Genomic DNA, 12,539 nt, shown 5'->3' on the forward strand with positions numbered 1-12,539 from the left:
ATGCCCAGTCCAGTTGAATTTTGCAGTTCCATGTGAGTGCACAATAATATTTTAATATTGGTTTTCTCTTTTTTCATAGTATAAATTGGTCTGTTTTAATAAAAATTATTCCATTGTATCTACCATGTATCTCTTTAGTGCCATGTAAGATGATTTGCTAGAATGTGTGAAATGGGATAGATGATCTAAGAACTGAACCTACAAATACGTATTTTATATAGTAGATCAAAAATAGAATAAATGGTCTCCCTAGGTCTAGTGTGTGTGACAAGAAATTCTTGATCGTTTTTGACAAGTTCTGGTGTTTTTATTTGTATTGCAGTTAACTCTGTCTCTGACCCACCTCCACCTCAGAATAAGCCAGCAATTTTCAGATCCTCTAGAGAGGACACTGTGCAGTCCACTTTTTATCCTCAGAAAAGCTTCCCTGACAAAGGCCCTGTTAATGGAACTGAACAGATTCAGAAAACAGTCACTCCTTCTTACAACCGCTTTACAACAAAACCTTACACTAGTGCTGCAAGGCCCTTTGAGCGTAAGTTTGAAAGTCCTAAGTTCAACCATAATCTCTTGCCAAATGAAACTCAACATAAACCAGAGTTGCCATCCAAGTCTCCAAATTCTCCTCAACCAATTTTGAAAGCACACAGCTCATCACAGCCTCCTGAATTTGACAATGGAATGGATACCTTCACTGTACAAGTTGACAAGCCTAAATATCAACCAAATAATGTTAATGCTGTGCCTAAAGCCATTCCTGTAAGGTAAGCTTCTTGGTTTTTGTTTCCAATAGTATGTCTATAGAACTTAATATGTGAAACCATACAGCTTATTTTTTCCTGTGCTTCCAATGCTTCCAACTTCTGTTGATGTTAGTCCATAAACCAAGATAGGTGGAAGATTGGAACTATGATTCTAAAATCGTGTAATCGAAGAACATTTGGAAAGATATTCAATGTACGTCCAATGTTCTTGTCATTTTGCATCCTATCATTAAAAAATGACATGATTTCTTTCCCACTTCCCATAATATAATTATAAATCCTCTGGTAGATAGCAATGACTTGTCTTTCTAATTTGTTTCTAGAAGACAGTTAATTCCCAAGGATAGCTGTTGCTCCAACTTGTATTTTCTCTGTGTGCTTAGAGAAAAAGTTCTGGGTACACTTGTATAAAAGATATTTCAAAAGTAATTATAAAAAGACACCAATTCAGCAGTTTCATCATGGTTCTCTGTACTGCAAGACCAAATATTAACTGCTTAAAAGCACCTTGCATTTTCCTAACACATTTGAGCTATAAGAATTATGTCAACAGTAAGTTATAGTACTCTAACTGGAAACTTTTGCTGAGTTCTTAGATTACTAATATTTTCAGAAGTGTTTTATTATCCCAATTTCTAAATAATATTGAATAAATCACACTTAATCTTGCTTGCTGTTTAAGTAACTCAGAAATGTAATAGAAGAACAAATTGTATTTGCTCATAAACACTTGAGGAATGTTTTTAATGCTGTGCAGTTGCAGACTGCAGAAATACTGGCTTCTTTGATTAGAATACTTTTGCAGTATGCAATCTGTTCAAACTAGCTATTTGATAAGATAATATTCTGTATTTCTAGTTATAGCCTGACAACCTGGAAAAATCTGTGTACTTTTGAGGGTTTTGTTTTCAATGTATGTCTTGCAGCTGTTAAGTTTCTCCTTCCGTAAAGCTGAAAGAAGGTTCAATGGGGCTTGAATTAGCATTATTACTTGTTATGTTATTGAAGTCATAATAGAATTTTGGGAGGAAAAAGATGATTTGGATGTATAATACATTTGTTTTTACTAAGCTGAAGTCTGTAGCAGGGGACAAGCTGTTTCAGTGTAATCCCAGAGGTGAGCATTTGCAAACATAAGATTCAAGTGGTCCAAAATCTTGCTCTAACTACTTTTTGGACACTTCCAGTGTTTATATACTTAATTTTTTTTCTTTTGGTGGAAGTGTCCTCTTCTCATGGCAGAACTTGAACTACTTGGATCTTAGGCATTCTACACAATTGAGTATGGGACACAGTTATTCTCTCCTGAAATCAATACTAGCATACTACTACCAGGACATGCACTAATAAAATTAGTCAGAGGAAAGTGTGCCACTGACTTTCAGGAAGAAATACTGATAAAACTGCTAGGCTTCATCTCTGTTTTATAATTCAGCCCTTCAGCACTAGAGGATGAGGAGGAAGAAGATGGACACACTGTTGTAGCCACAGCAAGAGGTGTATTTAACAGCAATGGTGGTGTATTGAGCTCCATAGAGACTGGAGTTAGTATTATTATACCACAAGGAGCCATTCCAGAGGGAATAGAGCAAGAAATATATTTCAAAGTATGCAGAGACAACAGTATACTTCCACCTTTGGACAAAGAGAAAGGTAAGAACTGTCACTGCAAGTTGTTCTGTTATTTAATATTAATTATTTTGTGACAACAGCAAAATAGGATATGAAAATATGTTCATACGTTTCAAGGCATTTCGTGTATTTCTACGTGTAGGTACAGGATATACATCTCAGAAACAGGAATTAGAAGGAAAAAACTCTTCTGCTTGATATTGGAAGTTGGAAGTAAGATAGAGGCCCTAAATTGTAACTTGGGAATATTTAATTTATTTCAACACTTGAAAATATTCAGTAGTTTAAAATATTTTTTTAATATTTTTATAAAGAAAAAACAGCTTCGTGTTTAAAAAAAAAAAAATCTAGATTTTCATATAAATCAAAGTATATTCCTGACTGCCTTAGTAATGGAAGTTGAGTAGTATGTCTTATTTGAGTGATGAATTTTCCTATAGTCTTTTGTTCACACCAGTACTTTATATATATGCAACTTCTGCCCTGTCAGATTAATTTATTAATTTGAGGAAAGCAGTAAAGGGTTTAACTTCATAAATGTACAATTAAAGTATTACTTGCAATAAATATGCAGTTACTTTATAATTCAAACATAAGGTTATTTGGCTGAGGAATATGTTACGTTATGTTTGGAATTTAAAACTAAAAATAGGCCTACATGTTTGTATGTTCTGCCTTTTGACTGTTAGGGTAAGGGGTCATAAGCTTTTGAGCTGCAGGGATGCTTCATTCAGCTCAGTGTGCCGTAAATCCATATGAGTAGAAAGAACATCATGAGCCATTACAGAACAAGCAGCTTGAACAAGGCTGCTTACAGATTTGAGGATTTGTTTCTTCTGTTGCAGATTTTGAGGTTGTCATATGTATCATTGAAAAGTCACTTCAGTGCCCTGAAAGGGACAGCAAGGAACAATTTTGGGAAGTGTTGTTTTTTACTGACAGGTCAAAATGATGGTATTTTCTGTAAAATTAAGTTGAGTAGCTCTACAATGTAATTACGTAATAGTCTGAACCAATTTTGAGAAGAATGGTAAGCAGTTTTTTTCCTCTTAACTGTAGGTGAAACACTTCTTAGCCCCTTGGTAATGTGTGGGCCTCATGGACTAAAATTCCTGAAGCCAGTGGAGCTGCGCCTGCCACATTGTGCGTCTATGACCCCTGATGGTTGGTCTTTTGCTCTAAAATCCTCCGACTCCTCGTCGGGTATGCTGTCCTCCCTCTGTCCTTTTGGGGCTTTTGGGTGCTATCGTATAATTTAAGTTAATTTGGCTAAAGGTGATGCTGTATAATATAAAGGACTTGATCATTGTATTTGTGTCAAACTCTCCCATTTCATTTTCATTACAGATGTCTTTCTTACATTTACTCATGGTGCAAATTCATTGCTAAAACCATGTTTGACAGCAGAAAAACAGAGTAATATCTTTAGTCTCTTGAATATAATCATATTTTTCTATTCTGTCTTCTTTCTTGAGGACTGCTACAGCTGAATACACTTGAAATGATATCGCACTAAAATTGAGAGGAAATGATTATGTACCTCTGATTGGCCTTTGTAACATAACTGGTGTTTGTTGCTTAATTAACCATATAGGTCTCTGGCAAATCTTAACAATCTGCATGCTCATAAATCATGACTTAATGCTTGTTAACTGTTTCCATGTGTGCAAGTTGATGCTAACAATTGGGTCATTTAAGAAAACTGTAGTGTTTCAGTAAAAGCATTTACAATTCATTCTAATGTAGCTGGATTTTACACAAGACTTTTCTTGCTTGTTTCTGCCTATTTTTCCTCTACCGCCTTTTATCCAGAAGTTTCTGGTTGATAGTAAAAGTTGCAACTAGGTTGCAATTTTATTTACCTATTCATTTTACCTCACTCTGGCTTTCTGGGAGCAGAGAGAAAATGCATTGGCTGAAATTGTCGATTAGAAGCCTGTGTTTGAATTCCGGGCAAATTTCAAGCAATTTCATGAAATGGCTATGAGGTTACAAAGACTTAAACAAAACAAAACCAAAACAGTTTGCACATTTGCATGGGGGAAAGTCTTAAGGTTTTATTCAGCTACCTTCAAAACTTACGGTGGAGGACATAAACCATTATTATGTACGTATGATCTAAGTAACAACTGAACTGTACTTCTGTATACAGCATTTAAGCCACCATGTATGCATATCTTCTGTCACTAATGTATCTATCACTGTCAACACCAAAGCACTGATGCTTTGAAAGATTAAAGCATCAATCTCCTTGATGGGGATTCAGTAACCTAGAGGTATTAATGGCAATAATTTTTAGTTTTTATAAGATAATATATGCATGTGTTGCATGCATCTATTTAACAATGTGTGTGTACACGGCTGTGTTAAAACATGGATGCATAAATGTTAGGGTCCCTAAAGATACGACACCTATGTACAAAAACGACAAGACTTTTGTAACTAATAACACCTGTTCATGAACTTACTTGAAGTGAAGGGAGAGGACTCAAATGATCTAAACAATAACTGAAGTTACTGAGACATTCTTCTCCCTTTCTAAAGTGGGGTGGGGGGTGTGTGTGTGTGCACATCTGAGTGTGAGAGCAAGAGCGTGTATATTTAAATGCTAACACTTTCTGTATTGTAAATATAACACCACATTCTGTTAATCGGAAATGGGATGTATATCATAACATTGCTCTTTTGAGACAAACTTTAAAATTAGGCAATTCTGTCTTATGATATGTAAGTAGACCATACTGTGTCTTAAATAAATAATTGTTTTCTCTCTTTTTAAATAGTTGCTTATGGGACTCTGATTTTTCAGGTGGTTTTATAATAACAGTTTATAGAACTCTGGGGGTTTGTCCTCTCTTCAGTCGTCTGTTCTGCCTCATCTTTTCTGAATGTATTCATGTTCTGTCCCAAAAATGACATTCATTTGCACTTACTAACATCCTTTCTGCTACACTGAAGCCTCATATACTGATGTTTTATAGTTAAACCCCTTCAAACGCTTGAATGAGTCGAATTAAAAAAAAAAAGCCTTTATGGTCACACAGATTATAATGTATTAGTACAAAATACTGAAGGATAACTTTTTCAAAGCAGTTCTATGTAATTATGGGAAAAACATTGTTAGCAGCTAGAGGTTGCAGTGACAACAGTCTCATCCTCACTATATACTTCAGAGGAAAGGCTGGAAAAGAGTCTGCTATTGTGTTTTGTGGGCAAAAGTAGGACCTGGTACTCCTACAGTCCTGTTCTACCTTTCTACTAATGTAATGGATCTTGTGAGTTTTGAGACTGAGTGGAACTTCCTGCATCTATAAAACAAAAAATCCTCCAGCATTAATAAGCTTCTTAACTGAAATAAGTAGTTTTGGCTGGCTGCAGTAAACCTCTTTGTATTCTGGCTATACACAGGCCACTTGTACTTTTTGTCTGTACATCAGATGTTGCCATCACTCAGTGCATTGTGTACTTCATTTTGTTTTCATGAGTTCAAGAAAGTTATGTGGAATTTACATCAGTCTCATTTAATGCAGAGGTCTGTGGTGTATGCAGTCTATGTGACTGGGTTCTCCAACTTGTTGCACATTTCTCTAGAGAGATCTTTAACCAAGCTATTGAATGCCATTTATCTGGAAGGCTTAACAGAGAACTTGAGTGCATTTTTCTTTATTCTACCATAGTGGCACGATGATACTTTTTCTGTAGGAGTTGCATTTAGTAGTAGCTTCAGGTGGTTAAAAGGAAAAAAAAAAAAAAAAAAACTCCAGTTGAAGGAGACAGCTGAGTATGCAGCTAGGAATGTAACCTTTGTCTGGTGAGATTGCAGCTGATGACTCGCATTTGTAAAAGAATATTACACAGCACCTTTGACCATGAGTGGAGAAGTTCTGTTGTAAAAGTATATATCAGCAATCTAGAATGTTTTTTAGAACGTCAGTATTTCAGGCTTTTAAACTGCTATACTGGCTGTAGCTGCAAAATAATTCCTATTGTCTTCAATAATTTTCATACTAGAAAATAAAACTACCAGTGTGTCAGTGCTTAGTTACGTAACTTCTGCTTTGACTCACTTGTAATCAAAATAATTCTAAGGAACTTCAAATGCATCCTAACCGTGGTAGCTTTTAAAATTGTCCAATTTTTTTTTGGCCAATCAGGAGAGAACCAGTGAGTGTTTGGTTAACTGTTAATGCTTCTGAAAGGGAAAGCATTATGTTGGTGCTGCAGAGTAAAATGACTTATATTTAATGTTCCCTGAGTGTCAGTCACAGCATCTGCTTAGAACATCTGATCTATCCTGTATTGTATGCAAATGAGTTTAAAATAAAATAGTAATGTGCCAGCTGTAAGTTGAAGGGGAAAAAAAGGCCTGTTGATTCAGAACTTAAAAACTCCTATCCAAAAGCTTGGTTGTTTCAAGATGTGCACTGTTTGACAGCAGATACTAAACACCAGCATTGTGTTTTCCTCCCACAGGTGACCCCAAAACCTGGCAGAACAAGTCTCTTCCTGGGGATCCAAACTATCTTGTTGGAGCAAACTGTGTCTCAGTCCTAATTGACCACTTCTAAATATTAAGTTAGCTGACTGAGTAAATAATGTGAAACTGAGATGGACCTTACGTATAAACTGAACCACTCTATCAAGTATTAACTGTTCTATAAGTGATAATGGATCTTAGTATTTAAGCATCTTGCTTTAACTAACAATGGTTTAGCAAGTACACTCTTTGAACCATGGTCACAATACATGCCACAAGCAGGGAGTGTACAGTGGGAACAAGGTAGGGTTCTTGCAGGTTCTGTATGCTTTGGTTTGTTGGTTATTATTTTGTTTATTTTTCATTATTGTCCTAAAGGACACTACTAGTATTTCGTAGTTTAAAAACTGAAAGTACCAATGGGATTATATTCAGAGGAACTGAATTTGGTTCGTACTCCACTCGCAAAACTACAGAATTTGGCCTGCAGTTTTAGTACTGTGTGTTTTGTAATCCACAAGACTACATTTTGGTCTCTAGTTTTTAAATGACTTTCCGTGTACGTGTCCAACGAAATGGCAGTCAACTTTGGTAGCACAGTTTAGATGTTTTCCTCTGAGAGGCCAATACAAACACATCTATCTACCTATTCTATGTGGAAAAGTTGTCATAAGAACAGGGGGGAGGGGGAAAAGCATGTGGGTGACTATGGTTCAGTTGCCTCTGTGGATCTGTAAATTAACCACATTGTTATGAACCTATTAACCAGCAGGGATGCCTTACCCTCATGTTTTTAATAGTCTTAGCTCTCATAGTTCTCTGTATTTAGTTTGTATGGCTTTTGTGCTTACCTAGATAATATATCATGAGAGACTGGGGAAAGAGAGGAACAAAAAAAAAATTATGAATTTGGTTTAGAGAATGAGTACTGTTTGTTCATCAGTCAGAAGAGAGCCAGAAGAAAATGATGGTATGTTTTCTGCTATGCATTTGAAAAATTTATAGATGTTATAGACTGCTTGTATATAATGCGTGCATACCACTTTTGTTCTTGGTTTGTAAATTAACTTTTATAAGCTTTACCTTTTTATATATATAAATATATATAAAAACAAACACAGTTTCTTAAGGATATCTTTGTATTCTCATACCTTTTGAGCCTTGAACTTTGACATCTGCAGCAATAAAGCAGCATTTCTACAATATACAAACAAGGACATTTTTTAAAAATGCACAAAGTTGTTACCTTTTTAAGTGCTGCATTTAAAGAATATAAGTCAGAATTCTCTACTTTGATTAAATTCTTGAAAAGTATCCCTACTGTAATTTGTCATAAGGATGCTGTACTATGTGCCCTGAAATGTATTTTTTTACTAATAGACAGTTTATTACGGCACATTGGCACTACTACTGTTTAGATAATATACCACTGCATTCTGTTAATGAGTTATTAGCTATTCAGGTGTGGCTGATTTTTTTCTCTGCAGTTATTAAAATTACACATTTCTAAATATACAGAATAAAACTGTTTTTAAAATAATAAAGGAGATTCTAGTACCTTATTGTTTCTGAAATGCATTTATGTGAACACAACAAAATGAGTTTTGATTTCCAGCATAAGTGGCTAGCTGGATTCTGCCATATGTTCATATGTGAAGTTGTTGTACTCTACAGCAGGGCTCCTGAAATGATGAACTCCAGAGCGGATCTGGACTGTGTTTGCCAGTGTGGATCCACTGGAAATACTCAACACGAGAAGGAGTGGTGGATTGGTCCCTGGAGTCACCGTGTTGGTGCTCGTTTACTTACTATACCTGTTCTTCCAAATGGTTTGGTAGTGTTCCAGTATGTCCATTTACACAGTCCAGCCGTAAAATATTAGAGATACTCCTACAGAATCCCGTGATGAGGCCTGTTTGAAGCACTCGGTGACAACGTAGTAAGCTAATCCTGTTCTATGAGACAAAGTAAATTCTCAATGTGATTTTGAATAATGCTGAGAAACAGCGCATAACTGTTTGTTCTGTACTTTTACTGACCAGCTAGTGAGTTCTGTGTCTCAGGCATGACGTATCCAAGAAGAGGCATTCACTGCTGCTACTACTACTGATAGCTTTTATCTCAACTCTTCAGAACAGAGAAAAAACGTGAATAGCACATAACCTGTTCATGTTAGGATAGCATATTTCAGTTGTCTTAATGATATGTTGGGGTATCATTTCTTGAAGCCACAGAAAGAAAGCTTCCAAAATGGCATGCAAAGGATCTTGGAGAAAATTCTGATGCTAAACTTTCAGTGTTCTTTTCTAGTTCAGAGCTTAATAAAAAAGTATGTGAAACACTACAAAAGGAGTCAGCCAGAGGATGTTAGGAACACTGAAGTTATGCTGTATGGACTGTTCGCAACGGTGATACTTGGTTCTTCAACATCATGAGTCTAGCATGCTCTGAGGTATAACCATCTGGAGTTGCTTTTACTGTAATTATAGAGATAATCTTCCTGTTTTCGTTTGAAAGTGTAGGTCCATGTCTGTCTACCAAAATGAAGGAAAAAAATAGTGACAGGCTTTCCTCTGCTGTCCTTTCATAAATAAAATGAGAATGTTTGCTGTTCTAAAACATGGCATTTCTCTGCTACTAAGCTTCTTTTCAATTGAGTTGTCATTGTCTTTGCCACTTACTGACAGATGAATAGGAACATATATGTAAGTGGCTAATGTAAACCATGTACACGTTTTCCTTGACTTTAAAACCTAATGCTTTGAGGTTAAAGCATGGCCATTATAAATCCATTTCCTAAAGCACTTTGTTTTAATACACTGTTTTTGAAATCTTGCAAGAGATGATATTCTTTATGTATTTTACATAGGCTAGGCTGTGCAGGAGTAAGTTCATGTGGGACATTTACAGTTTACTGTAGTTCTTTGTATACTATTTAACATGAACTTAACTGTCTCCTGACTCTTACTACATGTCTCAGCTATGTACCAAGAAGCTTCAGCCCTGCGGATTGTATAGAAGCTTTAAATACAGTGAATCTCAAGTCGTGTGCTCACTTCTTCACTGATGACAACACAGGTGCTCTATGGACACAGTGCCACTGTTCTTATCTCTGGCTTAGGTTCTTGATTTTAAAAAATAAAAGGCGTGTGTATATAGGAAAGTAATAATGAGTATTTGTCTATACATAAACTGTTGTAATAGTCCTTTTTCTTTTCCTGCCAACCTGGATTACATGAAGCAGATCAGCAAGGGCTAGGATCTGGTTGGAGATTCTCTGCTGTAATGTAACCTGGACCAAATGACAGAATGCAAAGCCATGCAGCTTTGGAGAATAAAAGATATTAAGCGCATCCAAAAGAAATGCTTTCGTAGTATCTAAGTCATTCTCTGGTAACTAGCTCCATCCTTTGGCAAGGTCAGGTGAATGTGTAAAATGATTTTTTAGTATATTCAAACGAATGGTTCATTATGACCCTGTGAGCAGCAAGTATTGGAGAATAAATATGCTTAGTATTACTTAAAGTATATGAAGCTGAGTGCGCACACACGCAAATATTTTTCCTAAACTTTTCTATTAGTTTGAATGCTGTGGACTACTTAGCTCTATGGCAAACAGTTTGTGTTCCAGTGACACTGGAGAATCCTATCACAGAATCTGTCTTGAAACTCAGCTTTGACAAAGATGAAAATATGTTTGGTTTGGTGGAAAGCAATGGTGCTGTTCTAGTTAGTTTAAGCTTGAAACACTTGCAGATCATTTCAAATCCCTGTGAAACAGGGTTTTAGCACATACAGCTGTCCATCAGTGACTAAGTAACTGTTCTTCCTGTGTGAGATGCAGATAAGAGATCCAAAACAGAATCTGAATATCTACAAGCACAATTGTCATATTTTGTTACTGAAGAAATGATAAAGGAAACTAAAAGTGAGGAAAAAAACTGTTACAGGTTTGCATGCTGCTCTAGGGCTAGAATGGGGCTCCATTAACTTGGGGAAGAGGGCAGGAAGTACAGCTTATGCTTAGAATGACCAATAAATAAATAAATGTAAAGGTAACTTTGACAGTTAATTCACTAATGCTAGTTTTTGAAATTGTTGTAATTAACCCTGTGACAATGTTTTTAAAGCTTCCTTTTGAAGCTTACTGTGCAGCAGGAACTGCCTGTTGGTCCTCATCTCTGGCAGTGGCAAGATGAGAGAGTAGCAGAGTGAACACCAGGGCAAAACCTCACGCTGTTCCCTCAACCCTGAGGGGCATGGCAGGTAGCTGTCCCTGTTGCTGATAGCTGACAAGAGTCAATCAAAACTTAGGGTTTGTGTTCTCTAATTGGACCTCACTGGGTGATCCATTCTGTGCACCTTCTGGAAGTGGTAAAAGGTCTCCCTTTTCTGTGAGGAAATCAGGCGCTCTGCTTGTGGTTTGTGTGTGTGTGTACGGCTTGTTTGTTTTTTTGCTTTGTGGCTTAGTGTCTGCAAAGGACTTGGAAGCCAGTAATACTTTAAAGCCTCCAGTAGTTTAATTGATTTTTGGTTACAAATGCCAATGTTTGGTACCACTACAGACTGGTACCACTACAGACTGGTACCACTCTAACTGGGAGTGTCATATGCTGTGTTGTCTGCAGCAGCTTGCTCTGCTTTGTGTGCTTCCCCCACATTTCTGACCTGAAGTCCTGAAGGTCTGTTCCAAGTACATCTCTGGGTGGGGAAGGGGAAGTGCCAGTTCCTGTAACTGACATCCCTCAAACTTCGGCTCTCCTGGAAGGAAGCAAATGTGAAATGGACAAGTGAAATAAAAGAAATTCATAGTGGGGAGAGCCTCAGGTTTCAGTTATTGCAAACCATGAATGCTACAGCAGTTCTCTGTATTCAGGAGTCTGTTACTTTTTTCAGCGTGTCAAAAATTTGTTGAGCATTGTTGCTACTTGGAAGCTAATATAAGGGTTTGATGGCAGGCGTAAGTTCCCATGATAAGGAAAGGCCAGGGAGGGTGTTGTTGGGCAGATACGCAAACCAGGGGCATTGCTCTAGCTTTACTCAAGTTACTTGGGTAGACTTGCATAAACCCTGAAAATAACTTCTCTCCAATATGGTTAAACACCATATACCTCTGTTGTATATAATGTATGTGCTACAGCAAATACTTCTAACTAAAAACATGCAAGTCTCTAATTGTTATCCTAATGCCAGTAACTGCCATGTTTTAAGGGACTTTTCTACTGGCTATAATAGAAATTATAGAACCACTAGACAACTGACCAAGTCGATTCCTAAGGAAATAAACTGTGATCTGTTAGTTGTTACAGATGCTATCTCTTTTAGGGGCTGGGTGCATGTTAAATGTTTTTTTAAAGTAATTGAAGAGAAAAATGGTTTAAATATTCAGCTAATGTAGTCTTACAGCATGCTGTGACACTTGTCCATTTCTCAACAAAAGTTGCTGAGCACAGTAGGTATGATAAATGAAAATGCTACGTATAAATAACAATCTGCGAAGATGTGACTGCAGGTTTAAACTACATTGGCTAATGTATTGGTTCTTTTAAATCTTTCTAAATTTTATTTAAAAGTAAGCTGTTTCTTCCCAGAGAAATGGTCTTTCTTCTACCCTTTCCCTTTTTTTTAAAGTTAGGGGCTTAGGGTTTTGGGGGGAAAGATCTAAG

The 12,539-nt window shown here is 36.6% G+C and overlaps 1 protein-coding gene across 14 annotated transcripts in view; it reads left to right on the forward strand.

Moving 5' to 3' along the window:
- TJP1 (tight junction protein 1) overlaps positions 1 to 8,404 on the forward strand; it is a 164,477-nt gene extending 156,073 nt beyond the window's left edge. For 6 of the 14 annotated variants that reach the window (XM_040569846.1, XM_040569849.1, XM_040569858.1 and 3 more), the window contains 4 exons: positions 323 to 764; positions 2,200 to 2,417; positions 3,456 to 3,599; positions 6,870 to 8,404. In XM_040569846.1, the coding sequence (XP_040425780.1) occupies positions 323 to 764; positions 2,200 to 2,417; positions 3,456 to 3,599; positions 6,870 to 6,964 (899 nt within the window). In that variant the 3' untranslated portion in view covers positions 6,965 to 8,404. The remainder of the gene's footprint in view (positions 1 to 322; positions 765 to 2,199; positions 2,418 to 3,455; positions 3,600 to 6,869) is intronic. The other 8 variants (XM_040569847.1, XM_040569851.1, XM_040569859.1 and 5 more) reach the window with 2 other exon arrangements.
- Positions 8,405 to 12,539: the final 4,135 nt, after the last annotated feature.

This window comes from Cygnus olor, chromosome 11 (genome assembly GCF_009769625.2).
Source record: "Cygnus olor isolate bCygOlo1 chromosome 11, bCygOlo1.pri.v2, whole genome shotgun sequence".
Classification (NCBI taxonomy): Eukaryota; Metazoa; Chordata; class Aves; order Anseriformes; family Anatidae; genus Cygnus; species Cygnus olor.